Source organism: Nymphaea colorata, chromosome 4 (genome assembly GCF_008831285.2).
Source record: "Nymphaea colorata isolate Beijing-Zhang1983 chromosome 4, ASM883128v2, whole genome shotgun sequence".
Classification (NCBI taxonomy): domain Eukaryota; kingdom Viridiplantae; phylum Streptophyta; class Magnoliopsida; order Nymphaeales; family Nymphaeaceae; genus Nymphaea; species Nymphaea colorata.
In genome coordinates this window covers 9,057,564-9,085,214 of record NC_045141.1, presented here as the reverse complement: position 1 = coordinate 9,085,214, position 27,651 = coordinate 9,057,564, and the positions used below count along the sequence as shown (strand labels likewise).

Below are 27,651 nucleotides of genomic sequence, written 5' to 3'. Positions count from 1 at the left end.
TATAACCGAAGGGCCCCCTTCTGTTTTTCTCTTTTCTCGGACAATCATCACCATCTCCGCCGCCGCTACCGCCACCGCCGCCGAGGCCACAGCCACGGCCACCACCAGCACTATAAGCAGCGGCAATCGATGGCTTCCGATCTGAAAGAACGTCTTCTTCTACCCAAACCCAACTCCAACACCGCCACCACCACCACCTCCTCCTCCTCCACATCTTCTCGCCCTCTCTTCCACGGCCTCGACTTCCTCGGGCTCAAGAAGCGTGGCCACGGCGTCCGCTCCTGGATCCGCGTGGACTGCGGCGGCAACTCTGAGATCATCGAGCTCGACAAATTTGCCGTCATGCGCCGCTGCGACCTTCCTGCCCGAGACCTCCGCCTCCTTGACCCGCTTTTCGTCTATCCCTCCACCATCCTCGGCCGCGAGAGCGCCATAGTCGTCAATCTCGAGCAGATCCGCTGCATCATCACCGCCGACGAAGTCCTTCTCCTCAACTCCCTTGACAGCTACGTCCTTCAGTACGTCGTCGAGCTTCAGCGTCGCCTCAATGGTGCTGGTAGCGGTTCCGGCTCCCTAAACGGCAGGCGCGGCTCCTCGACCTCAATTCCCAACTTTGATTACGCCTATGGCGGTGGCTCCACTCCTGCTGACAGCTTGCCTTTCGAGTTCCGGGCGCTCGAGGTTGCGCTCGAGGCGGCGTGTACATATCTTGATGCGCAGGTGCGGTTAACTCTTTACATTGTTTTTTTTTTTTTTTTTAAAAACAAATTTTAGTTACTGAATTGGAATCTTGAAGCTTAATTTCTTATTCAATATGAGTTACTAACAATTGCAGAATTGTATACTTTAAATGTATAATATTCTGTTATGTTAGCTCTACTAGTTATTCTCCACAATAGGGTTCTTTTCCAATTTTGATTTTTCCCTTTTCTCAAAGAACGCCAACTTACAAGTAAATGGACTCAGAAAATGAGCAATGTCTTACTGAAGATTTTTAGTTTAGTTAATCTTTTGAAGGTGTAAGCTCTAAGAACTAAGATGCAGGGCCAGGAAGAAAGGATTAACCTCCTTTACTTTAGAGGCAAAGCATTTTTAACTTCTAATAAGGCTCCTAGACATTTAGGTGAACCAACTCATAAGGTGTGAAAGGTAAAAGCTTCTTATGCATAAAAATAGGCATACAAAGACGATGGATATATCACAAGATTCTCATTATGGCTCGGTGGGAAAAACTTAAACTGAGATAAAGAAAAAACACTATGAGCTTAATATGGATAAATGACCTTGAAGTCGGTAGTGCTAATAAGACCTTGATATTTACAGGGTCTTTTACAAAGGATAGTTCCTTATTTTAAGGAGCAGTTACAAGTGATCTATTACAAGCATTAACAGCAGAATAATTCTTCGTTGATATCTTTAACTGCTTATTTAGATCCATTGCGATCTTTGTTACTATGGTTCTTGCCATGCATCATAATCTTCAATCTTGTAAGCACCATCATCAATGCCTTCATTTACTCTGCTATATTTTTAGGCGCCAACATCTTGTCCTCTTACATACAAGTCGTCTATTAAACTTCTCAAAAGATTGTGAATCTCAAACCCATTCCTGCATATATGTGATATGTTTAGAGGTAGAGGCACATATTGAGTTGAGTTGATCGAACTTGACCTAAGTTCAACTTGCTCTAGTCAGCTGAACATTTCATACATTCAACTGCTCAACTTTTTGAGGTCATTTCTCGGACAGCCATCTTTTATTTCAAAATCTTAAAATCAATGATTAAGTTACTAAATTTCCTTTTAATCACAACTATTTAAAAGAAAAAATAGTCACCCTCTTTGGATGACAAGGGAGAAAGATTTTGACCCTCGCCAAGGTTGATCCTCATTGTCTGCGAGGGTCGAGGGGTCGACAGCTGGGTTGATTTTCATTGTCTAGAAGGTCAATGGGGATCAACAATGTCACCGTTTAACCCTAGCTGGTCAACTCCTTCCAGAAAGGGTCGAGTTTCAACCCTCACCTGACAATGATTGTTCATAGGCCAAACCCTTGGCCTTTTTTACCCAGTGATCATCAATCCATCGATCCCCACCACCCCTTGCCAGGCAACGGGCAACAATATTTTCTTTTATTTTTTTTTTTAAGTTAATTGGATTGAAGATCTATTTGTATAAGTTAACCATCAATTTTAAGGTTTAGATATTGTGGGGCTCTTTGAAGAACAACTTAAAAAGTTCAGTACTGTTTGTTGAAGATGAAAAACTGGGCGACAAGTTGTTAATCACTCATTTCTTGAGTGGCTCTTCGTAACAGTTTTAATGTATATTATATATAGAGCAAACTATCACAATATCATTCTACCAATGCTTTAACAAAAAAACAGAAAAGCACAAAATATAATGAAAGTAAAAGTGATTATATAATAAAGCAAAACAGATTATATATGTCAACTAAAACAGGTTCACATCGAGCGGATTAAAAATTTGAAATTAAAACAGAAAAAGTTTAAAACAGATAAAGCAGATTATAAGACACTAAGGCAGGTTATAGACTGGTTTAGATTATTATGGGTTGTACAATAAAAAGAACATATAAAACAGAAAAAAAAAAGATGAAAACAGATTAAGACAAATATAACAGAAAAGTCAGCCCAATGCTTCCTGGTCATCAGTTTCCCTCAAAGATTCTGATGGCAAGCTACAGTTATGTGTTTGTGTGTGTGTGTGTGACAGGGAGAGAGAAAGAGAGGGAGGGAGGGAGCGAGAGAGAGAGAGAGAGCAACACAGGAAAATGAGGAACTTCAAAACCTAAATCATTTCTTTTTAAGTCGACTAGAGGATGAAAATGAGCTCAAGCAATATTTTCTCTGCAGCCTACTCACTGTTCATTCGAGTCTAGTGCACATCACTTTGGATGGAAATATGCAGGTGCAGCTTAACATGTCTGACTTGCATATGACCATGCTGGGTGTTGCACTTGAGTTGTGTTGTCTCGGATGCTGTGCCTGTTTTGGCAAGTCCATGTTACTTAGCTTGTGATGTTGCATATTATCAGTTTTTACAAGGTGTTCAGATGCAGTGGTAACCATATCTTCTTTTAAATGTAATGAGTTTCAATCTTGCTGTAGCCACTTTGTACATTCAAAATGCTTTTTGTTTTCCTATATATTTACTTGCTTGGGTTTAGCATGTGCTGAACTTGAATTGAGTTTGCCCAAGAATGAACTCACCTGCCCAAGCTTGACTTGAGCTCGAGCTCTGTGATATTTTAGTTGAACTGATATGCTCAGTTCTCATATCAGTTCTGTGCAGCTCCTGCCCAAGGAATTGGAAAAATCTTTCTGATTCTCATTTGGATGTCTGTGTGATGACTGAAAAATAAATTTCCAGAAATTTATTGCTTAGTTTGATGAAAAAGAAATATATTTCCAAGTGAAGAATGCGAGCGAGGGAGGAAGAAGGGAGGCGAGGGAGAAGGCGAGCGAGGGAGGAAGAAGGGAGGCGAGGGAGAAGGCGAGCGAGGGAGGAAGAAGGGAGGCGAGGGAGAAGGCGAGCGAGGGAGGAAGAAGGGAGCGAGGGAGGAAGAAGGGAGGTGGAGGAAGAAGGGAGTGAGGGAGGAAGAAGGGAGGCAGAGGAAGAAGGGAGCGAAGGAGGAAGAAGGGAGCGAGGGAGGAAGAAGGGAGGTGGAGGAAGAAGGGAGGCAGAGGAAGAAGGGAGCTAGGGAGGAAAAAGGAAGCGAGGAAGCAGGCGAGGGACGGAGGAAGAAGGGAGAGAGGGAGGAAGAAGGGAGGTGCAGGAAGAAGGCGAGCGAGGGAGGCAACGGAGGTAATGGTAAAAAAAAAACCGAAAAAAATTTTCCGGCTCTCAGTCGGAAATTTTTTTCCGGAAATATATTTCCGTTTCCAGCTCCAACGGTCAAAAAAATTTTCTTTTTTGAAACTGAAAAAATTTTAAAGTGAAAAAATTTATTATCCTTTATGCCATGTTTGATAAACTGAAAAAATTTTAAAAATTTGAAATAAATTTCCTGTGCTACAGTGAATTTTCAGCCCATCAAACGTTACCTTAGGCACCAAAATATAGTACTGTTCAAGGTCAATATATTGGCTAGATTGGTTGGCCTGGTGGCTTACCCTATTAAGGTCAATAATATAAAAGAAATTTTATGAATGAATTAATAAATAACCTCCCTGAAGAGAAGACTTGGGATGCACAAATGAGAACTGGGAATTTGTGCAACTAAAATGGCCTAGTCAACAATTAAGCATGGCATAAAGGATAGGAATTTGTAGTCAGAAAAAATGGAGCAGGAAAAGGAGTAAAGGGGATGGCGGGGTCTCAAAGCTCCCCTACCTTATGCAGCAAGTCAAGACTGAACAGATGAAAGAAGTTACTCTTTTAGTGTCAAAAACCAAAAAGAAAAAATTGGTGAAGAGGCATCTATGCCTGCTTCTGACCACACAAATTACTTGGTGTCTGTAAAGGGTAGTGTAACAACTGCAACTTAGGCCTTATATGACCTATCAAAGCAACTTGGATGAATAGAAGGAATTTAAATTTTCAGAACTCAGAAACTGAAAAGATTTTAAAGCTAGTTGATTTAGGAAAAAAAAATGAAGAGAAAAGCAAGTTCAGTAGTTCACCAATTATTGAAGCAGGAGTGAAAAGTAATACAGGACTGGAAATGGGAAACTGGGTTCAGAAAAAATTTTAGCAAGTGTGGAGTAAATTAAAAGCACAATCCAAAGTGGATCGCAAAGCAGAATGAAATCAACCCTTAGTTGTTAAGGCGGCCACGCTAGGCAAAAAGGCGACCCTTTTTTGTGGGTTTTTTAGTTATGTTAACCATTACACAATAAAATTATGTACTTGCTGACTGAGCTGTAAGCTTCTATTCCAAGTAAAACTTGAAAAAATGTTCTGTTCTGTTCTGTTCTGTTCCAATTGAATGAATATACTTTGTATGTAAAGCCAAAAAGTAAAACATAAAAAGTTGCTCTGTTCTTGTTTACATGACAGATTAACAGTACATTTCCAGCTTGTTTACATAGTGGAAAACTGTGTTGTTTTGTTCTGGCTGATGCCTTGGTTTGATACACAAAAGAAAACACGTCATTCTTGTTTACATACTGGACAATGGTTGCATTTCTTATAGACTATTTCAGTTATAGACCTTATAGACTATTTCACTTGAATCATTTCAAACAAAAATCATATCAAATCAGTACATGTAATTTACGTTACAAGTTTACAATAGATTGTACATATAACGTATAATGTACATGTAACACACAAAACACCAACACAAATGAAAATAAATCTGTATTCAGGTTGCAAAAGTGAGGTCTGCACGAATTTCTCTGATTACTAGACATGCATTAAACAAGAGAAACTGGTGGTCTTTTGACCATAACCTAGGTTTTAACATGGGTAAGAAGGCTGGCATAGGTTCCAAAATATGTTTTAGAGCTCAAAAGTTGATATTTATTAGTTTTATAGAATATGTATTTAACGTATGGCTGGAACTTCCACTTGATGAGCTATGTCACACGGGTACTCCTCTTAAGGAGGAGTACACGCATGGTACCGGTATGACACCGGTACCGGTACGGGTACGGCCTTGGGTGCGGCATGGGTGCTGCGTTGACCGTACCAGGTACGGTCAACGCACCCAGGGTCGAGTCCGTCCATTTTTAGACTCGGTCAAAGTTGACCGAGTCCAATTTCGACCTTTTATTTGGTTTTTAAACGTGATTTACAATTTAACACGGTTTACTTTATTCATGTTAAAAATATGGTAACCCTCGACGCCCAACTGTTCTTCTTCACTTGTCTTCACCGAGACCAATGACGGGAGGTGATTCTCCACTCCGGCGAACGGCGACAGCGAATGGAGAGAGGCGAGAGGCGAACTGCGAACGGCTACCTTGCGACGGCGAATGGAGAGAGGCAAGAGGCGAGAGGCGAACTGCCGGTTTCATCTATCGAAAATCTCGTTTGTTTTCTGAAGATCGATCTCCTTTCTTCATTTTTTGTTCTTCTGTTTTCTGTTTGTGCCTTTGTAATCATTCTTGGCCGGTTTTGGCTTCTTCGTCGGCCCTTCACTTTCTGTTCGGTTCTTTGTAGGGTTTTAGGGGATTTAACGGACGAGATTTAGCATTTCAGTTGATTTCTTAGTTCCTGAACTTCGCTAAATGTGCTTTTCTGTTTTTTATTCAATTTTTAATGTCAATCCTTTCCCTCTTCTTGCTTTTCCTGGTTTTGCTCCTTCTTTGCCTGGTTTCATTTGTGGTTCTTTTCTCGTAATATATTGTCGATCGATGCAACTGTTTTGTTGGAGTCTAGTTTTGGTTTTTCCGTTCCTCCTTAAAACTTTCTTCCAATAACACGATTTCCATTTTCCATCTGTTGGTAGATCATCTGTTTTTTCAACTTTTGTGTTTTTCTTTCATGTGTGCTTGCATTGTCTTCTCAGTTTTTTGGTAGAATGAATATGTTATTGTGTTTTTAATTTTTTGATATATATATGTGTGTGAATATGTTATTCTGTTTGTAATTTTATATATATATATATATATATATATATGTGTGTGTGTGTGTGTGTGTGAATATGTTATTCTATTTGTAATTTTTTGATATATATGTGCACGTGTGTGTACGGCCGTACCCCCACACCCAAGCTTTTTGAAAGTGGTCCGTACCCGTACCCACACCGGTACCCGTACCGGCACCTATGTGACATAGTTGATGAGTTGATATAGAATATGTAATTAACAACAAACTATACTTAAAGAACAGAAATTATATAATATAACTGCACATAATATAAGTATATACAGTATAATAATGTATAATAAAATTACAGGACTTAATTTGAAGGGAAGTTGACTTTTCACCTTCCCATGGACTAGGCGTGCTAGTGCCTAGTCCAGCCTGGGTGCACCTAGGTGCCAGTCTAACACCTGTCGCCTAAGTGATGGTCTTAGGCGATGGGTGTGGACTCATGCCTAGGCGTGGACTAGTCCATGCCTTTACAACTAAGAATCAACCACAAAGTGGGGAGTGGAATGGGAAACAAACTAGAAATGAAACGAATAAACACATTGTGATAGCTTTTTGTTTCTTTATTACTTTGAAATTCATTTTTTTCCTTCTAAGCTATCTTTCTGATCTGGTGAAATTGTAAAATACAGGAATGCTTGTTAAGGAAAAAAGTGAAATATAGGGGAATTGAGACTCTGAATTTAAGAATCTTTATTCCCAGGAAATAGGAAGCTCGTTTTCAGTGAACAAGAAAGTTCAAAAGCCCACTTTCCTCTATATGGGAACCTCATTCCTTTTTCATGTGAAGTGAGCTCCTGTTTTCAAACTAGTGCTTCCTTAGTCGCTTTGGAACTTGGAAGCATCACAGTTCCTGTGTACACGTAGCTCTCCTGAGTCTCCTCATAACCATGGGAGAAAAACTAAGGGTGCATACTGCATGTTGTCATCTGTATTATACAGGCACGTCATTTTCTAAATTATTATGTGCATTATGTGCAAAAGCTTGGACACAGCATTAGATATGTCTCTATCATGTATGTGAGTCTTGGTAGTGTAGATAATGAGGGAGAAGAGGGACCAAAGATATTTATCTTTCTTCCATCTGATGAAAGGAAGATCTTAGATAGGGATATGGGAAAGGGCTAGCTTTTCCTTTTTCTTGTGTCTCTATAGCTTAGGCTGAAGAGAACAATCGTAAATAGAATTAGGATGTTTTCTTAATTGGATGCTTACTGAGATAGGAAGGCTTGATCATTCATATAAATGTAGGTAATAGATGTGTGAAGTTAAATTATTTTGGTGAGACTGTTCATCATGAGATAACTTCTAGATGATCTTCTGTTTCTTGCTTTTTGTGGACAATCTGACTTGAGGACTGATTTTAGTTTTAACCATTGTCACAGAAAACCCATTTTTTCAAAAAAGACCCAATAAAAATGTTAAAAACGATGAAAATGAAAAGCCTTTCTTTTTCCCGTTCTTTTGAAAAAAACATCCAAAATGAATTTTTATTTTTATGTTATTTTTGCTTTAAAGTTTAAAACTTAAGTTAAGTTATTTATCTTCATTTCTATCATTACTAAAAAACATCATTTTATCAAGTTATTTTTATGTTTTGTTAGTTTTTCATTTATTTTACTTTTTCCTAATTTTAGGATTTTTCTTTTCTAAAAAATTTGCCGAATTTTTGTGGAGATTTTTCTGCTTTGCCAAGAAATACCATACAAAATCCTAGCTGTTGAAAACCCGTTAATGATATTTGTGACAATGGCTTTAACCATTGCAAATTGATTTGTTTCAAGTTTACTTTCAACTATTGAAAGTGTAAATCTATTGTGTTTCTGAGGAATGAATGTACTGATCATTAAATTAAATTTATAACTCATAATATGTTGGGAAAGGTATCATAGTAGTTTCCACTAAAGTGAAAAAATTTGTGAGGCAACATTTGTCGCATGCTTGGTCATCATCATGGAGAACTGTAGAAACACGAGGATCAAGAACAAAGGAATACGATGAACACGATGTAACGTGGAAAAACCCTCAGCAAGAGGAAAAAAACCACGGACGAGGAGGAACTGGCGCCCACTAGCGACCAGACTCTCTCTCTCTTAAGATTTCATTAACTTCTCAAAATTAGGGTTACAACCCTTAAGTAAGGCCCAACAAGGGCTACACGGTGGATCGAGTATGGATCCAGACCCGGTCCTGAAACCCATTTGACATGCTTCAACACTCCCCCTCAAGTTGGGCATACATATCAAACATGCCCAACTTGGATACATTTCTCTCGAACGAAGTCGAAGACAGAGCTTTTGTCAGAACATCAGCAGTTTGGTCTTCAGACTTCATGTAAGGTAGGATTAACTCTTTAGCATCAATTCTTTCACGGATGAAGTGACGGTTGATCTCAACATGCTTCGTTCTGTCGTGTAGTATAGGGTTGTTGGCTAAGTTGATTGCAGATTTGTTGTCGCAGTACATCTTCATAGGTCCTTCAATCTCTATTCTATATCAGTTAGTAATATTTTCAACTATAGTAGCTCTGACACTCTCATAGCAATGGCTCTATACTCTGCCTCTGCACTAGATCGAGAACACACATCCTGTCTCTTACTCCTCCAAACAACAAGGTTTCCTCTCAAGTAGACACAATACCCTGTGGTAGACCGTCTAGTGTCAGCACAACCTGCCAAGTCTGCATCGGAATAGCCCTCCATCTCTAAAGTCTCTTGTTTTACATACAAGAGTCCCTTGCCAGGATTTCTCTTCAAATAGCACAGTATTCTGTCCACAGCCTTCAGGTGTGCATCAGTAGGTGCATGCATGAATTGACTCAGTACATTCACTGCAAAAGTGATATCTGGTCTTGTAAGGGTAAGATAAATCAACTTTCCAACCAGACGTTGATATCTTCTCTTAGCTTCTTCACAGAGCAGCTCTCCATCTCTGAGGCTCAACTTGTGTCCAGCATCAAGTGGGGTAGAAGCAGGTCTACACCCCAACTTACCAGTCTCCTCCAACAGATCTAATGTGTATTTCCTTTGGTTTAGCACAAGGTCAGTTCTAGATCTAGCAATTTCAATACCAAGAAAATACCTCAGTTTGCCAAGATCCTTAAGATCAAATTCGGTAGCCAGTAACACTTTTAACTTGATGATCTCCACCTCATCATCTCCTGTGACAATCATGTCATCCACATAGACAAGTAAAAGAGTGACCCTGCCCTCCTTTTTCTTCACAAATAGAGTGTTGTCTCCATTCCCTTGATTATACCCATGGCGTTGCATCACTCGTCTAAGTCGTTCGAACCATGCTCTGGGTGACTGCTTGAGGCCATATAGTGCCTTTTTCAGCTTACAGCATTTCTCTGGTTCTTCATATCCTGGGGGCATGTGCATGTACACTTCTTCTTTGAGATCACCATTGAGGAAAGCATTCCTAACATCGAGTTGGTACATGCTCCACTCCTTCATCACAGCTAGGGACATAACAACTCTAACTGTCTTCATTTTCGCAACTGGTGCAAAAGTCTGTAGGTAATCAATCACATATTTTTGACTGAACTCCTTGGCCATAAGACGAGCTTTGTATCTTTCAACACTCCCATCTGGTTTGTACTTGATGGTATACACCCACTTGGATCCAACCAAGTGAGCCGCCTCAGGAATCTTCACAACTTCCCATGTCATGTTTCTTCTCAAGGCTTCCTTTTCTTCTTTCATAGCATCAGCCCACTTGGAATCACTCTGAGCTTCAGCAATGGTCCTGGAAATCGCAACCAAAGAAAGAGAAGATACAAAACACGTGTAATCCTTGCAAAGTCTAGAATAAGATACAAAACTACCAATCGGGTGTTGAGTACATGACCTGACACCCTTCCTCAGGGCAATGGGAAGCTCTTCATTCTCTTTTTTAACCTCATCTTGAGTCTTCAAGGTAGGACTTGGTTCATCCAGGGAAGGAATGGCATTGGGATTGGAATCAGACCTCGCACCACAAGTCACCTCCTCTGTCCGAGCACCTCGTCTAGAGTAGACCTGTCCAAACAAACGAAGGCCTTCCTTCTCAGTCCCGGTGTTAAACCCTTTCTCCTTCTCAGACATATTAACAACTGTGATAGGTTCTTCTTTCTTGTAATCCAAAAAATCTGTAAATTGAATCTCTGGACTTTGAGAATACTCTTCCCTAACCACAGACTTCTCCCTCTGAAGAGGATTCTCACAAAAGTAAGAGGCATGTTCCAAAAAGGTAACATCCCTTGTAACATAAACTCGACCAGTGGTAGGATCAAGACATCTATACCCCTTCTGAGTGGAAGAATACCCAACAAACACACCCTTGATAGACCGGGGGTCAAGTTTCTTAACATTTGGACTGTGATCATGAATAAAACACACACAGCCAAACACACGAGGGGGGAGAAGAAAAGGTTGACGACTTCCCGGAAGTAAGGAATGAGGAGTCCACCATTCAGTACACGACTGAGCATACGGTTGATGAGGTACGCACTAGTAAAAAATGCATCACCCCAATAGTGTTTGGGAAGATTTCTCTGAAACAAAAGGGCTCTGGTGACATTAAGAAGCTGGTGGTACTTCCTCTCAGCCACCCCGTTCTGAGGGGGGGTATAACTACAGGACGTCTCATGAACAATCCCCCTTTTTCGAAGAAAATCCTCAACTGACTGACATATATACTCACGGGCAATGTTATAAAAGGCGTAGCGTATCGCGTATCGGTCGGGCCAACCTATACGCCGTATCGTAACGTATCGCAAACGTAGTGTAGCGTATCGTAAAATTAATTTTTTAATTTTAAAAAATATTTAAAATTAATAAAAAATAGAGAAAAATCATTAAAAATCTGAAAAAATGAACAAAAAATCAGAAATTAAGAAAAATGTATTCAAATATAAAAAAGATCATCATACATAAGGAACATTCATGTGTATCAACGACACATTCAAAAATAAGAAATCAAATCTTCAAGAATAACATATAAGCATCCATCACGATTTTAAACTTGAAAATTTTATAGAATCTTAGGGCTTAGAGTCTTAGGACTTGGAGTTTTAGGACTTAGATTACATCACAATTTTATAAGTTCAAAACATATAGTTATCATGTTTCCTAATTCAACGATAATATCTCCCAAATGGATGAATCCTTGGTTATTTTTGATGAAAATGGGCAAAATCTCTCCCTCCTACGTCTATTGGAGTCTTTAAATACAAGAAGAGAGAGGGGGAGGAGTATTTAAACTTTTAAAAAATAAAGAAATATGTGTTGTCTCCCGTATCATACGATACGGGGATGTATCGCCCGTATCGTACGATACGGCCCCCATATCGCACGATACGGGCGACACACGTACGATACGGACGCGTATCGTGTTTCAAACACGTATCGTATAGGTTTTCTTGACTCATACGATACGTATCGTATGATACGCGTCCGTATCGTATGATATGAATAACATTGCTCACAGGCATTATCCAATCGAAAAGTTTTAACATTTCCACCATATTGAGTTTGCACAAGAAGAATGAATGTCTCTATGATTTGAGGTACCTCACTGCGATATTTTAACAAGTACACAAAGGTGGTCCTAGAGAAGTCATTAATAAAAGTAATAAAATATTGAAACCTGTTGAAGTATGTTAGATGGGTCTGGGGACTGGGTCCGAATCCATACCCGATCCATCTTGTAGCCCTTGTTGGGCATTACTTAAGTCGTGTAACCCTAATCCTTATGGTGAATGAAATCTTAAGAGAGAGAGAGTCTGGCTACTAGTGGGCAACTAGCTTCTCCTCATCTGTGGTTTTTTTCCTCTTGTTGAGGGTTTTTCCACGTTACATCGTGTTCCTCGTATTCTCTTTCTCTGTGCTCGTGTTTCTACATGGTATCAGAGCCCACGAGATTGGGACTTTTTTGGTGATCGTGGAGTTTTCTTCACCCGCCGCCGCTGTTGTCACCGTCGTCGTTTTCGCCACCGCCGCCGTCACCGCTGCCGTCACCGCCGCCGCCGGCTCCGCCACTGGCGTCACCGCCCTTGCTGTCGCGCCGTCGACCTGCTCCCTAACGTCGCGCCCTGCTCCCTGCTGTCGTCCTTTGCGCCGTCGCCTTCTGGGTCTGCCCTACTCCAGTGGTGCCCTCCATTGCTGCTGCCGTTCGCTGTCGCCCCCCTTCCTCCCTGCCGTCGCCCTCTGCGCCGTCGATATCGGCGCCCGACCTGCTCCCTGCTCCTCCTGACCAGCAACGTCTTCTGCCGCCCGATCTGCTTCCTGGTGTTGCCTTTCCATCTAGCGCTGCCTCTACTCCCTGCATCATTGTTCTCCTGCGGGATCTGCTGCAGAGTTCCAGCACCTCTGCTCACGCCAGTTGCTGTGTGCTCCCCATTGCCGCGGCTGCCCTTTGTCACTGCAGGAGAAATTTGGGTGTTCGATCGACGTGATGGCGGATTCCCTTATGGGAGAGTGGATCATCAACAGTGGCGCTACTCACCACATGACCGGCGATCCTAAAGTCTTTCATGGGTATAAGCTTTCGTCAGGAAATGAACATGTTTCTCTTGCTGATGGTTCCTCTATCTTTGTGACTGGGAAAGGGAGTCTCCCACTTTTGAACAAGTTCTTTGTCCACAATGCTCTACATGTTCCCCATCTTCCCTTGAACCTCTTGTCGGTTAGCAAGATTACGAAAGAGTTGAATTGCGAACTAATTTTTTCTGATGATCGCTGTGTTATGCAGGACTTGGTGACAGGGAAGAGGATTGGGATTGGTCTGACTTCTGACGGGCTATATCGCTTACCTATGCGTACTGCTCAGGCTCTCATGATGGCTGTCAGTCAAGCAATGAAGAACAGAGAGGAGTCCCTTCAATTGCTTCTACGTTGGCATGAACGCCTTGGACACCTGCCTTTTGGAATTCTTAGACAGCTGTTTCCTGTTTTATGTTCCAGGTTAGATATGACTATGGTGTCCTGTGTTGTCTGTCACCTGGCTAAACATGTTAGGGCTTCATATCCTTTGTCTAGTCATCGGTCTAATGAGGTATTTGCCATGATTCATTCTGATGTGTGGGGGCCATCAGGGATTCCTTCTTATCTTGGTTTTCAGTATTTTATCACCTTTATAGATGATTGTTCTCGTAACACTATTGTCTACTTGTTGAAAGACCGTAGTGAAGTTTCTACTGCCATAGAGACTTTCATTGCTTATGTGGAAAGTCAATATGGAGCATCTGTTAAGACTTTTCGATCTGACAATGCTCGTGAGTATGTGTGTCAGTCTGTTGATAACTTCTTTCGAAAAAAGGGAATTGTTCATGAGACTTCCTGCAATTATACTCCTCCTCAAAATGGAGTTGCTGAACGAAAGAATCGTCAGTTATTGAATATGACTCGAGCTCTTCTTTTTCAACGTCATGTTCCAAAAAGGTATTGAGGGGATGCTGTGTTGACCAGTGCGTATCTTATAAACCGTTTGCCTAGTTGTGTGTTGAATGGACAGACGCCTCACTCTATGTTACCAGGGAGTCGTGAACCTTTCTCTCTTCCACCAAGAGTCTTTGGCTGTGTTTGCTTTATTCACAATCATAGTCCTCACATTAAAAAGCTTGATCCAAGGTCTATTAAGGGCGTATTTCTAGGTTATTCTCCCACTCAAAAAGGGTATAAGTGTCGGGACCCTTCCACTGGTCGTGCCTATGTTACCAAAGATGTCACTTTCCTTGAACATGCTTCCTATTTTGGTGAGAATCCTCTTCAGGGTGTGAATTCTATGTCAAAGGAAGAGTATTCTTCGAGTCAGGAAATTCTTTTTACAGATTTTTTAGACTACAGGCGTGAATCCATTGGTCATTCTATTGAGGTGCTTGAACAAGAGAAAAATGGAGAGTGTTCTATTGGGCAGGAGAAGAATGCAATCGTCTGTTTGGGCAAGTTTACTCTAGGCGAAGAGTCTGTACTGAGGAGATGACAGGTGGTGAGAATTCTGCTCCCAATCCAGTTAGTCCTTCCCTGGATGACCCAAGTCGTGCTCAGAAGCAACCTGTTGAAGATTCAGACTGTTATTGCAAGTGAAGAGATTCTCATCGCCCTGCGAAAGGGTGTCAGGTCATGTACTCAACATCCTATTGGTAATTTTGTTTCATATTCTAGACTGAGCAGGGACTATAAATGTTTTGTATCTTCTCTTTCTTTGGCTATGATTCCCAGGAATGTTGCTGAGACTCAAAGTGATCCCAAGTGGACTTATGCAATGCAAAAAGAGATGGAAGCCCTGAGAAGAAACATGACATGGAAAGTTATAAAGATTCCTGAGGCGGCTCACTTGGTTGGATCTAAGTGGGTCTACACCATCAAGTACAAACCAGATGGAAGTGTTGAAAGATAGAAAGCTCGTCTTGTGGCCAAAGGGTTTAGTCAGAAATATGAGATTTTGATTATTTGGAGACCTTTGCTCCTGTTGCGAAGATGAAGACTGTCAGAGTCATTATCTCCTTAGCTGTGATGAAGGAGTGGAAGATGTACCAACTTGATGTCAAGAACGCATTTCTCAATGGAGACCTTGAAGAGGAAGTATATATGTGTATGCCTCCAGGATATGAGGAACCTGGAAAATGTTGCAAGTTAAGGAAAGCTTTATATGGGCTCAAGTAATCTCATCGGGCATGGTTTGAACGACTTAGACTTGTCATGAGACAATGTAGATACCATCAAGGGAATGGAGATCATTCACTCTTTGTGAAGAGAAATGAACAAAAGGTTACTATTTTGTTGGTATATGTTGATGATATGATTGTCACAGGTGATGATGAAGATGAAATAATTAAGTTAAAGAAACTGTTGGCGATCGAGTTTGATCTCAAGGACCTTGGTAAGTTGAAATATTTCCTTCGCATTGAAATTGCTAGGTCTGGGACTAGCCTCGTGCTAAATCAACGGAAGTACACCCTAGATTTGTTAAAGGAAACCGGGAAATTAGGGTGTAGACCAGCTTCTACTCCTCTAGATGCTGGCCATAAGCTAAGTCTTAGAGATGGGGAGCCTTTCTGTGAAGAGGCCAAAAGAAGATATCAATGTCTTGTAGGGAAGTTGATTTATCTTACTCTCACTAGACCTGATATTACCTTTGTTGTGAATGTGATGAGTCAGTTCATGCATGCTCCTATGAATGCCCACTTGAAGGCTGTTGACAGGATCTTGTGCTACTTGAAGAGAAATCCTGGTAAAAGTCTTTTGTATGTCAAGCAAGACACTCTTGGGATTGAAGGTTATTTAGATGCAGACTGGGCAGACTGTATTGACACTAGGAGGTCCACCTTTGGCTATTGTATCTATTTGAGAGGGAATCTCATAGTGTGGAGAAGTAAAAGGCAAGATGTGTGTTCTCGTTCTAGTGCTGAAGCAGAATACAGAGCAGTGGCTATGGGAGTTTCAGAGCTTTTGTGGCTAAAAGTATTGTTGACGGATATTGGTATAAAGGTTGAAGAACCAATGAAGATGTATTGCGATAACAAGTCTGCAATCAACTTGGCCAACAACCCTGTGCTTCATGACAAAACAAAACATGTTGAGATTGACTAACATTTCATTCGAGAGAGAATTGATGCTAAAGAACTTGTACTTCCTTACATGAGATCTGAAGACCAAACAGTTGATATTCTAACGAAAGCTCTATCTTCAACTTCATTCGAGAGAAATGTATCCAAGTTGGGCATGTTTGATATGTATGCCCAACTTGAGGGGGAGTGTTGAAGTATGTTAGACGGGTCTCGGGACCGGGTCCGAATCCATACTCGATCCATCTTGTAGCCCTTGTTGGGCATTACTTAAGTCGTGTAACCCTAATCCTTATGGTGAATGAAATCTTAAGAGAGAGAAAGTCTGGCGGCTGGTGGGCAACCAGCTCCTCCTCATCCGTGGTTTTTTTCCTCTTGTTGAGGGTTTTTCAAGGTTACATCGTGTTCCTCGTATTCTCTTTCTCTGTGCTCGTGTTTCTACAAAACCGTTGACGGGTATGAATTCCCGAAGGCCCCCACACATTAGAATGAACCAAGGAAAAAACTTCATTAACACAACTAGTAGAAATAGGGTACGAAGCCCTCACATGTTTGGCAAACTGACATACATCACAAGAAATCAAAGACAAATTCAGAGTGAAACACAAATCGAGTGTTGAAGTTGAGGTAGCTTTTAGAATATTAAAGAACTTGACAGTTCTTTAATTATTTTCACAAAATTTTTCGTTTACATTGTAATGTTGTTTTTACCCTAATTCTCCCTTAAGTAAGGGTTAGGGTACGTGATGAGTAATAAGTTGGACGTGTTTTCTTCTCTCTCCTTCTCTCACGACAATATAGTATCAGAGCCAGCGGCGTGATCACTTCAGGCTGCCGACGACTGGCAGATTTCCGGCGATCTCCTCTTCGGTGACTATCAGGTTTCTAACCCCCAAACTCTCTCTTCCTCTCTCTTCGGTTGATGGGCAGAGACTGAATCTCCCTCTCTCATTCTTCCTCCTCTCGTTCTTCCCCCTCTCTCGTCTCTCCATCTCCTTTATCATCTCCTTCTTCTTCTTCCTTCTATTGCTCGTTGGAGGGTGGAATCTGATTTCGCCTATGTGGAACGCATGATCAGATCCACTAGTGGAATTTGGTGTGGCTGCTGGGATCCTGTCGCTTCTGCTGATCAGAAATTGCTTGTTGCTGTTTCTGGTTGTGGATAGCTGCTGCTGATCGGGGAGATGGTTTATTGACGTTGCTAATTGTGGAACAGCAAGATGTGGACTTGCTGTTTGAGAGTTGAGGTTGGGAACAGAAAAAGCAGCGGCAGTCTTCGTCTGTAAGTTTGTTTTTTCAGCAGTAATTATTGTCCAAGTTTCCTACTATTCAGGGACGTGAAGGAAGTGTGACTGCTACCTGCTACCTGCTTTGAATGCATGTTAACAGCATCTAGACGTTAAAATCTGTGACTGGATTTTTCTGCCTGCACGTTCATTTTTTTCAGCAGTCTATATTAAGTGTGCAGAGATTTTATATTAAGTGTGCAAAGATTCTTTTCTTTGATCTTCACTATGGAGCAGAGGGATAGTATTGTTGATACACAGGGAGAATATAAAGTCTCTGAGAATCTTCTTTCATTTGGATCTATCGTGAAGTTAGATGGCTCAAATTATGAAATCCGGTGTCGCGTATTTATGATGTCTGTTAAGGGGCATAGAAAGAAACATGTTATTGAGGAGGAAGAACCCCTAACTAAGACCGAAAAATATTCTACATGGGAGGAAGATAACAATATTGTGATGTCATGGATTATGAATAGTGTGCAGGCACACATCACTCCTACGATTGCTTATTAGACCTCTGCCAAGCATATGTGGGAATTTCTGAAGCAAACTTACTCCCATGATAAGAATATGAGCAAAGTCTTGCAAGTTGAAGAAGAACTTCTTAAACTCCAACAAGGTGACTCAGATCTGGCCCAATACTTTGCGTCAGTCAAATCAGCCTATGAGAGGCTCAAAGCCCTACGTCTCCCATGTCAATCATGCTACAAAACCCACTTTGAGCAGCACATGGTGGCGAAATTTTTAGCTGGGTTATCTCCTGATTTTGCAGTGGCCAAAGCCCAAATGTTGACTGGGGCTGAAATTCCAGACCTTGCTGAGGCCTATAATAGGCTAAGTCGTCTGGCGGTGACTCTATCTCCATCTTCAACTGATGCACCTTCTTCAGCATTAGCTGTCCCAGGAGGTCATGGGCAGTCCTTAGCCATCTCAGGAAGCCGAGGACAGACCTTCAATAGAGGGAGATGAGGTCGTAGTTCAGGAGGTGGACGTGGTAGATTTCAATGCACGTTCTGTGGAAGACTTGGTCATCTAGAAGATAGTTGCTGGAATAAACATGGTTGCCCTATGATCCGAGGCTCCGAGTCATCACAGATCAAGAACTCGTCTCATATCCCAAAAGCTTCACATGTTGAAGATGGCCATACAGAATCAAATGTAGAAAATGTCACTGTTAGTATGAGTAAATCAGAGTATGAACAATTTCTGGCTCAGAAAGCTTCATCTTCCTCCTTGGCGTCTACAGTTGTGGGTGATTCTGCTCTTTCCACCACTATGCAGAACCGAGATCCAGGTATGTCATGGATTATTGATTTTGGAGCCTCCAAGCACTTTTGCAGTAGACCAAACTTATTCACCGTGCTTCACCATTTTCCTCAACCTAGACAGGTGAAGCTTGCAGATGGGAGATTCTCTCCTATTATCGGTTGGGGCAGTGTGAAAATTTCTGATTGTTTAACTGTGAATAACGTGTTGTTTGCTCCTGATTTTCCCACTCATCTTCTCTCAGTTAAAGGGCTAACTCATGATTTGAACTGTAGAGTCATTTTTTATCCTGGTTCGTGTTGGTTTCAGGACTTCCGGACTGGGAGGATGATTGGTGGAGGCCATGAATGAGGGGGAGTCTATTTCCTGTCTGAGGCCATGGACATAACTGCTACATCAGTTCCATCCAAACCTACCAGTCTCCAGTGGCATCTCAGACTTGGGCATCCATCAGTGTTAAAACTTCGTTGCTTGTTTCCTCAGCTTTCCATGTCAGAGTCACTCCAGTGTGAAGCTTGTCAACTTGGAAAACACACTAGGAGTAGTTTTCCTTCGAGTCTAAGTCCTTCGAGTCATAGTATGTTTTATTTACTTCATGTCGATGTGTGGGGGCCTAGCCGTACTGCTAGCCGGTCTAAATTTTAGTATTATTTGGTCGTTGTTGATGATTTCTCTCGTGCTAGTTGGGTTTTCCTTTTTAAAGAATGTTCTGCAGCTATATGTATCCTTCAAAATCTTATTATTGAAATAAAGACTCAATTTGGAGTTTCTGTTAAGTCTGTTCGCACTGACAATGCTCTTGAATTCAAATCGTCCAATCTTTTGCAATTTTACTCAAAACATGGAATTGTTCCTCAATTCACCTGTCCACATACCTCGCAACAGACTGGTGTTGCAGAGCGAAAGCATTGACATTTGTTGGAAGTTGCTCGTACTCTTATGATACAGAGCCATGTACCATCTTACTTTTGGGGGGATGCGATCCTAACTGCTTGTTACCTCATTAATCGCCTACCATCTTCATCTATACTTAACAAAATTCCAGTTCAAATGCTTTACCCAAATCGTCCATTGTTTCAAACTCCACCTCGTGTGTTTGGATGCACATGCTTCGTTCATATCATTGGACCAAAGCGAGATAAATTTGCTCCCCAAGCCCGAAAATGTATTTTCATTGGTTATCCCAAGAACCAATGAGGCTATAAATGCTTTGACCCTCTCACCCAGAAAGAGTATGTCAGTGCGGATGTCACATTCTTTGAGTCTCGTCCATATTTCCCACAACCATCAACCTCTTGTCCTGAGAGTCTCCCTCAATGCCCTTTGCCAATCCCACCTTTCCCGCTTATGTCCCTTCCGAGTTCATCACCACCCCGAAGTCGTTTTTCGGATCCTCCATTAGTCTACTCTCGCCGACAGGGTCTCTCACATGGCTCTCCTCCATCATCCTCTCCTGAGGTAAGTGTACCTGATTCCTCGCCTCCGGTTATCTCTGACTCGCAGGATCTTCCTATTGCCTTGCGGAAGGGTAAACGTCAATGCACCATTCATCCCATTTCACAGTTTGTGACGTCTGAATATGTAAGTGACAAGGTGCGACAATTCATTCATGCTCTGTCTACTTATACTACTCCGACATGTCATCAACAAGCATTACTAGACCCTAATTGGCGCCAGGCTATGGAAGAGGAAATACATACTTTACAGGAATGCCACACATGGGACCTTATTGCTCCTCCTTCTGGTTGTGATATTGTTGGATCCAAATGGGTATTCACTATCAAATACCATGTAGATGGTACCCTTGAACGCTATAAAGCTCGGCTGGTCGCAAAAGGGTATACTCAGACCTATGGTATTGATTTTTTTGACACGTTCTCACCAGTGGCTCGGCTAGGTACCATTCGCCTCTTGATTTCTCTTGCAGTTCACTATGACTGGCAGATGCATCAATTGGATGTCAAAAATGCATTCTTGTATGGCGATCTTAAGGAGACAGTTTATATGCAACAACCACCTGGCTTCGAGGTTCAGGGGGAGTGTGGGAAGGTGTGCAAATTGCGAAAGGCCATATATGGGCTGTAACAAAGTCCCCGTGCGTGGTTTCATAAACTATCTGATAGTCTCACAGAGTGGATTCCAAAGGTCACCTCTTGATCATTCAGTGTTTGTTAAGAAGGGAGAGTTGGGTATGGTTATCTTGGCAGTATATGTTGATGATATTATATTGACCGGCAACTATAAACAAGGTATATCTGAGACCAAAGAATTTCTTCAAAAGCATTTTGTCACAAGAGATCTTGGACACTTGAGGTATTTTCTTGGAATAGAAGTGGCTCGTGGTAAAGAAGGAATAGTTCTCTCTAAAAGAAAGTACATTTTAGACTTATTGCAAGAAACTGGAATGTTGGGGGCAAAACCTGCCACCATTCCCATGAATCCACGATTGCACCTACATGATGAGCAGTCAGAACTTGTAGAGTCCAAGACGTATAGATCCTTAATTGACAAGCTTCTTTATGTGACAGTTACAAGACCAGATATTAGTTATTAGTTTTGCAGTGGGAAAGTTGAGTCAATTTATGGAGAAACCGAGGAAGATTCACTGGGAAGCTGCATTGATGATACTCAAATACTTAAAGTCTTCTCCTGGTAAAGGACTACTATTCAAGAAAGGGAAAACCTTAGATGTCCAAGCCTATAGTGATGCAGACTATGCAGGATCTGTTGAAGATAGAAAATCTACCACTGAATTTTGTGTTTTTGTAGGAGGGAATCTTATATCTTGGAGGAGCAAGAAACAAAATGTGGTCTCACGGTCTAGTGCTGAGTCCGAATATAGGGCCATGGCCCAAACGGCAGCAGAATTAACATGGGTTAAATCCATGCTTGAAAGCCTTGACATTCCAGTTCAACTACCTATGACAATGTTTTGTGATAACAGGGCTGCCACTTATATTGCAAATAACCTAGTCTTTCACGAAAGAACTAAACACATTGAAGTTGATTGTCATTACATTCGTGATTTAGTTCAAGGAGGAGTGATTTCTACAACTCACGTGGTCTCTGAAGAACAAACTGCTGATATCTTTACTAAGGCTCTTGCAATTAGGGAATTTTCAAAGTGTTGTAACAAGCTGAACATGGTAGATATCTATGCTCCAGCTTGAGGGGCAGTGTTGAAGTTGAGGTAGTTTTTAGAATATAAAAGAACTTGACAGTTCTTTAATTATTTTCACAAAACTTTTCGTTTACATTGTAATTTTTTTTTTACCCTAATTCTCCCTTAAGTAAGGGTTAGGGTACGTGATGAATAATAAGTTGTACGTGTTTTCTTCTCTCTCCTTCTCTCACGACAATATCGAGAAACAATTGTTTTAAAATCCCAAAAGGTAAATGCCCAAGGCGTTCATGCCAATACAAAAAGGACTGAAGACAATCTTCTCTTCTCTTTTCCGTCTTGCTGATCGCTGTCATAAGAGTCGTGGCCACACGTATGGGAAGACGATATAAGCCATCAGACGCCAAACCAATCCCAATCCTCTTTCCTGTCACCAAGTCCTGCAAAACACAACGATTTGCAGAGAAAATGAGTTCACAATTCAGCTCTTTAGTAAGTTTACTAACTGATAAGAGATTTAAGGGAAGCTGATGGACATGTAATGCGCCTCGCATATGAAATTTGTCCAACAAGGACAGACTCCCTTCTCCAGCCACAAAGGTAGAGGAACCATTTGCGAGAGATACACGTTCTCTTCCAGAAGCCAACTTATACTCATGAAACAATTTAGGGTTACCTGTCATGTGGTGAGTAGCACCATTGTCAACAATCCATTCTTCCAAGTAGGAGTTACCTTTATCCCCTACAATAGCAAGAGCATGATTAGCCTTCATCTCATCTGATGTCTCGGTCGGATTGACATCGATCTGACCCAAATAGGCCTGCAGTTCACGAAGCTGTTCAGCAGAAATGGAGGCCTTGCCTCCACTAGACTTGGTATCCTCTGACACAGGTGTCTTCCCACTAGAAGATCTCGCCCTGTTACCCCGTTTTTGTGGATGAAGATCCCAACAGAAATCCACAGTATGGCCAGTCTTCTTGCAATGAGTGCATCTACGAAGAGGTTTGGGAGCACTACCCGGACCACGACTAACAAGTGCAGATCTCTCATTATAAGGTATGTGATCCCTCTTCCCCCCAGGGGTAACAAGTCTTCTCTGTTCTTCAACCTCAACACGGGAGTGGACATCTTCAATATTGAAGGATTCTTCGAAGTTAAGAATCTGACTCCTGATATTTTCAAATTCATCATTTAGCCCTGCTAAGAACAGGAATATCCTATTCTCCCATTCTTTGGCAACATACTGCATCTGATCGTCATGACAGTGCCAAGTGGCCTCGGAATGATAGTCAAGATCCTTTCATTTGGATTTTAGAGCTGCATAGAAATCTGCGACCGAGCGATCTCCTTGCCTAAGAGCATATACATCATTCATTAGTTGATACACACGAACCTTCCTCTTCTTTTGGCCATACATTTGTTCCAACATGATCCACATATCTCTCGCAGTCTTCTTACGAAGAATGAGAGATTGAATATCAGACGAGACCGAATTAACAATCCAAGTTTTTACTTGGTTGTCCTCAAGAAACCAAGTATCCCAAGCTGTACTGTTTGCAGCAGGTTCAACTTTACTCCCATTCACATATGCAATATGGCCTCGACCAGCTATTCCCATGGTGATGGCGGCAGCCCACTTAAGATAATTTTCCTTAGTAAGGCGAATGGTAGTGACCTGAACAGGAATACTCTCGGTTCTACAAGCCACAGCTTCATTCTGATCAGTGTTGACGGTCGACGAGAAAGAGGCTGCCATAATTGCAGACATGTCTTACAAAGAGGGCAAAAAGAACCAGCAGCAGCGGCAGAACACGGACAACAAAAGAGGGAACAAACGGGCCAAAAACAAGAACTCCACCACAGCAAAAACAGGGGCTGAACAGAAACAACTTGTCGGGCGATGGAGTAACGTCGGGTGAGGCAGTCGGTGGCAGCAGCATTTCCAGGCGATGCAGTCAGGTGGTGGCGGCGGCGGCAGGAACAGATCACGGAGTGGCGACGTTAGGCGCTGGCAGAGGCAACAGCGGTGGTCTCGGGCGATGCTCTACGAAGGGTGAAGAGAAAAAAACTCTCGGGCGCAGAAGGTGCACCGTCGGACACAGCAGCCTTCGCCTGAGTCCACCAGAACGTCACAACGGCAAGCAGGACAGAAACAGGGTCACCGGAACAGAGAGACGCCGAAGCTCCAGACGGTGTCGAGTGCATCGCCAAAACTTCAACAGTGTCGAGTGCGTCGCTGGAAGAGATGCCGGAACTCCACGGTGTCAGGCGATGACCAACGTCGGGCAGTAAACAGTAACATCACGTGATTGGAACCGTCGGGCGATGGGCAATGAACAGTACCGGCACGAGTCCTCTCACACGGCCACAACAGAAACAAAAATCCGAATTAGTCACGCCGGATCTTCACGGCTCTGATACCGTGTAGAAACACGAGGATCAAGAACAAAGGAATACGATGAACACGATGTAACGTGGAAAAACCCTTAGCAAGAGGAAAAAAACCACGGACGAGGAGGAACTGGCGCCCACTAGTGACCAGACTCTCTCTCTCTTAAGATTTCATTAACTTCTCAAAATTAGGGTTACAACCCTTAAATAAGGCCCAACAAGGGCTACACGATTAATCGGGTATAGATTCAGACCCGGTCCTGAAACCCATTTGACATGCTTCAACAAGAACTATGAAAATGCTAGATTAGATCAGTCCAAGCAGTTGCCTGTGTCAACCCAAAGAACAAAATGAAGAATGATTTTGGGACCCCAATCTCACACCCAGAGCAGTCAGACATCTGAGATCTTCCAATATTGGACTTCTCAGACTAGCATGTGCAATAACATTGAAGACCAAGACTATGAAGGCTTTTTGTGACAAGCTTAACTGCACCTTCTTCTGATGAAACAAGTTCAGTTGGAAGAAAGGCTATGAGTTAAAACCTGCATCTCCGCTCTGCTGGTGAGAAATAACCAGTGATCTGATCACCTACGTTAAGCAGTGAAGTTTGTTTACTGCATTGGATACTCTTTCCAACCTACTTTACTGGCCATGAAATAAAGCCACTAAAACCTGCCTGATGTCCTTCTTTAGGCCAAGACTGAGAAAGCAGTTTTGTTCCTTCCTACCTCATACCTATGGCAAGTGTTCGATGTCAAAACTGTATTATAATGGCAGTGCTGCTTAGTGCTGATTACAATTCAGGCCATTGGATGTGATGATACCATCCTTAGGCATTAACCCACGTAGATCCAGTTATCCAACCAAAGCTATTTTGTCTGCATATCTTAAGTCAATCTCTGTGCATATACCTGATCACCTGTCTGGACATATTTGACCAAAGTCATCAATAAAAGCGTAGTCGGGAGTCATGGTCAGTCTTGTAGCTCTTACATATCTTTCAAAGGGATGTTCTGATAGCTTGTAGTTCTAGCATATCTTCAGCTTCAGGAGATGCTGTCATTGACCTCTTCCAAGTTCGGGAAAAGTCTGCTGAGACCATTGTATATGGCTTTGACTCCTCTTTATTCTCAAAGTTCTCCTATTCTGTAGCAGTTCTGAAGCCTATTCCTCTCAAACAACTCAGTCTCATTTGCCTATTATAGTTCAAAATTTTTGTTTTTGTCTCCATCTTGAACAAACTGAATTGGTTTTCTGATCACGGTCAACAGAAATTTATTGTTAGGTAGAACACATATTCATGTTGAGTTTATCCATAGCAAATCTGATAAATGACATAATAAGGATTTTTGCATCTTGTTCCATAAAAAATGGTTCCATCATAAAACCTACTTACATGGCGGAAAAGATACTTTTGATTCCATGCATGTATTGTGTATGGAGATGTTGGGTCCCTCCTCTTGTAGCTTGGCCAAACAAATTTAGCTAAACAAGAGAAGCCTATGTTCGATTATTTGTTTGTCACAAGGTCAGTCTAACCTATCCAGAAACTGAGCGGTTCTGACCCTCAATATCTTTCTGAAATCATCTCATATTCATCTCACTTTTTCTAGGACATTTTCGATTGATTTTGTCACTCTACTGAAATTTGGCAGCTTTCCAAAGCCTTAATTTGATTATTGTACTCCAAGTTTGAATCTGTAGACATTCTCTTTATAATTGTTGGTCATTTTCCACAGCTAACTCTTTAATAAGGGAATTTTTTTTGGCCCCAAAAAGGCTGCAGATCTAGAGATAGAGGCATATCCTTTGTTGGATGAACTGACCTCTAAAATAAGTACCTTAAATTTGGAACGAGTGCGTCGGTTGAAGAGCAGACTTGTTGCTTTGACCCGGAGGGTTCAGAAGGTACTTCTTTTGTTACTTTATCTTATGTTCACTCTCATCCACTTTTATTTCATTGTGAGTTCCATTTCTTACAGGTCAGGGATGAGATTGAACAACTTATGGATGATGATGGTGACATGGCTGAAATGTATCTGACAGAGAAAAAGCTGCGAGTGGAATCTGCTATTGATGGTGATCAATCTATAGCCGGTTACAGCTCTATAGGAGCTGGAATGTCGGTTTCTGCTCCTGTTTCCCCTGTTTCTTCTCCTACAGAAACCCGGAGACTTGAGAAGAGCCTAAGCATAGCTAGAAGTAGACACGAGAGCATGAAGAGTTCAGAAAGTGCCACGGAAAACATTGAGGAATTGGAAATGTTACTGGAAGCCTACTTCGTTGTCATTGACAGCACCCTCAACAAGCTAACATCGGTACACAACCCAAACAAGATTTCTTTCCTTTTCATGTTGGCTGACCTTAACATCGTTCTTGCTAAAATTCCTGAATGACTTTAATCTTTACAGCTCAAGGAATATATAGATGATACAGAGGACTTCATCAATATACAATTGGTTAGCACTATTCTCCCTTTATTTTTGAGATGGCATAGAGCTGTATAGAATGCAAGAAAAGGTCCACCAGTTACCCTTCACGCAGAAACATAGTCATGCATCATTCTTGAAAATTGCATTCCTGTGGATAGTGTAGCCCGATGTGCCAGGTAACATCTTTGCTAATTAATAAACCGATGAGGTGCCTTCTGGTTGCTTTATCTACTAGATTGGAGGACAGAACTAATTCCATATTCCAAGTTGTCAACATCTGATTGGCACTGCTAGCATACTAATTTGCCTTTGTCAACCTTTGGTATTACTGCCACAAAATAATTTCATATTGTTACTGGTCTGATGCAGGACAATGTGCGGAATCAGTTGATTCAGTTTGAATTGCTGCTTACAACTGCGACATTTGTTGTTGCAATCTTTGGGGTAGTAGCAGGAATCTTTGGCATGAATTTCTCGATATCACTATTTGATGAACCAGAGGCATTCAAGTGGGTTTTATTGATCACTGGTGCATGCGGAATTTTTATTTTCTGCACATTTTTATGGTTCTTTAGGCACAGAAGATTGATGCCCTTGTAATATAGGTATTGTCTGTCAAAAAACGCAAAAGGAAAAGAAAGAAGAAAAATTTGCCCTTTGTGCGGGCATCTTCAAATGTAGTAATAATGATGGTGATAATAATACAGAAGGGAAAATTTGAGGTTTCGATGAATGAAACCATGAAATGGGCAAAAGGGGTCTGATGCTGCATGCACCTCATATACAGGGCAGGGACAGGACTCTCTCTCTCTTTACATGCCGATCAACAATGAACTCTAGTGACTAGTGAAAGCAACTTGATCAGAAAATAGAACTCGTAGCTGCGGTATTCTCTGTATTGTACGACCCTTATCATATAAAACGATCTGTCTGGGTGAAGAAGACCCAGATGATAGTTTCTCTAATTCACTGCGCGTTTTGCCATGTACACCCAATGAGCAAGGAGGCGATAATGCCCATTTGCCTGGTTGGCGCT

At 41.7% G+C, this 27,651-nt stretch overlaps 1 protein-coding gene across 2 annotated transcripts; it reads left to right on the top strand.

The window, feature by feature from the left end:
• Window positions 1-27,342, top strand: LOC116252768 (magnesium transporter MRS2-1-like). 2 transcript variants are annotated; one of them, XR_004172289.2, is made up of 5 exons: window positions 1-720; window positions 25,963-26,091; window positions 26,166-26,501; window positions 26,595-26,791; window positions 26,985-27,120. XR_004172289.2 is itself a non-coding variant. In XM_031627279.2 (5 exons), exons 1-5 carry the CDS (start codon window positions 130-132, stop codon window positions 27,213-27,215), a joined length of 1,335 nt encoding a protein of 444 aa, XP_031483139.1. In that variant the 5' UTR covers window positions 1-129; the 3' UTR covers window positions 27,216-27,342. The 2 variants fall into 2 exon arrangements, 1 of the variants encoding a protein (XP_031483139.1); XM_031627279.2 differs by having other exon boundaries at window positions 26,595-26,642; window positions 26,985-27,342.
• The last annotated feature ends 309 nt before the right edge of the window (window positions 27,343-27,651 follow it).

Excerpts from the sequence above, each read along its gene's own strand:
- LOC116252768 (XM_031627279.2), top strand. The coding sequence starts at position 130 with ATGGCTTCCGATCTGAAAGAACGTCTTCTTCTACCCAAACCCAACTCC. Across the intron at positions 721-25,962 it reads GTACATATCTTGATGCGCAG|GCTGCAGATCTAGAGATAGA; the intron begins GTGCGGTTAACT and ends GGCCCCAAAAAG. Across the intron at positions 26,092-26,165 it reads TGACCCGGAGGGTTCAGAAG|GTCAGGGATGAGATTGAACA; the intron begins GTACTTCTTTTG and ends CATTTCTTACAG.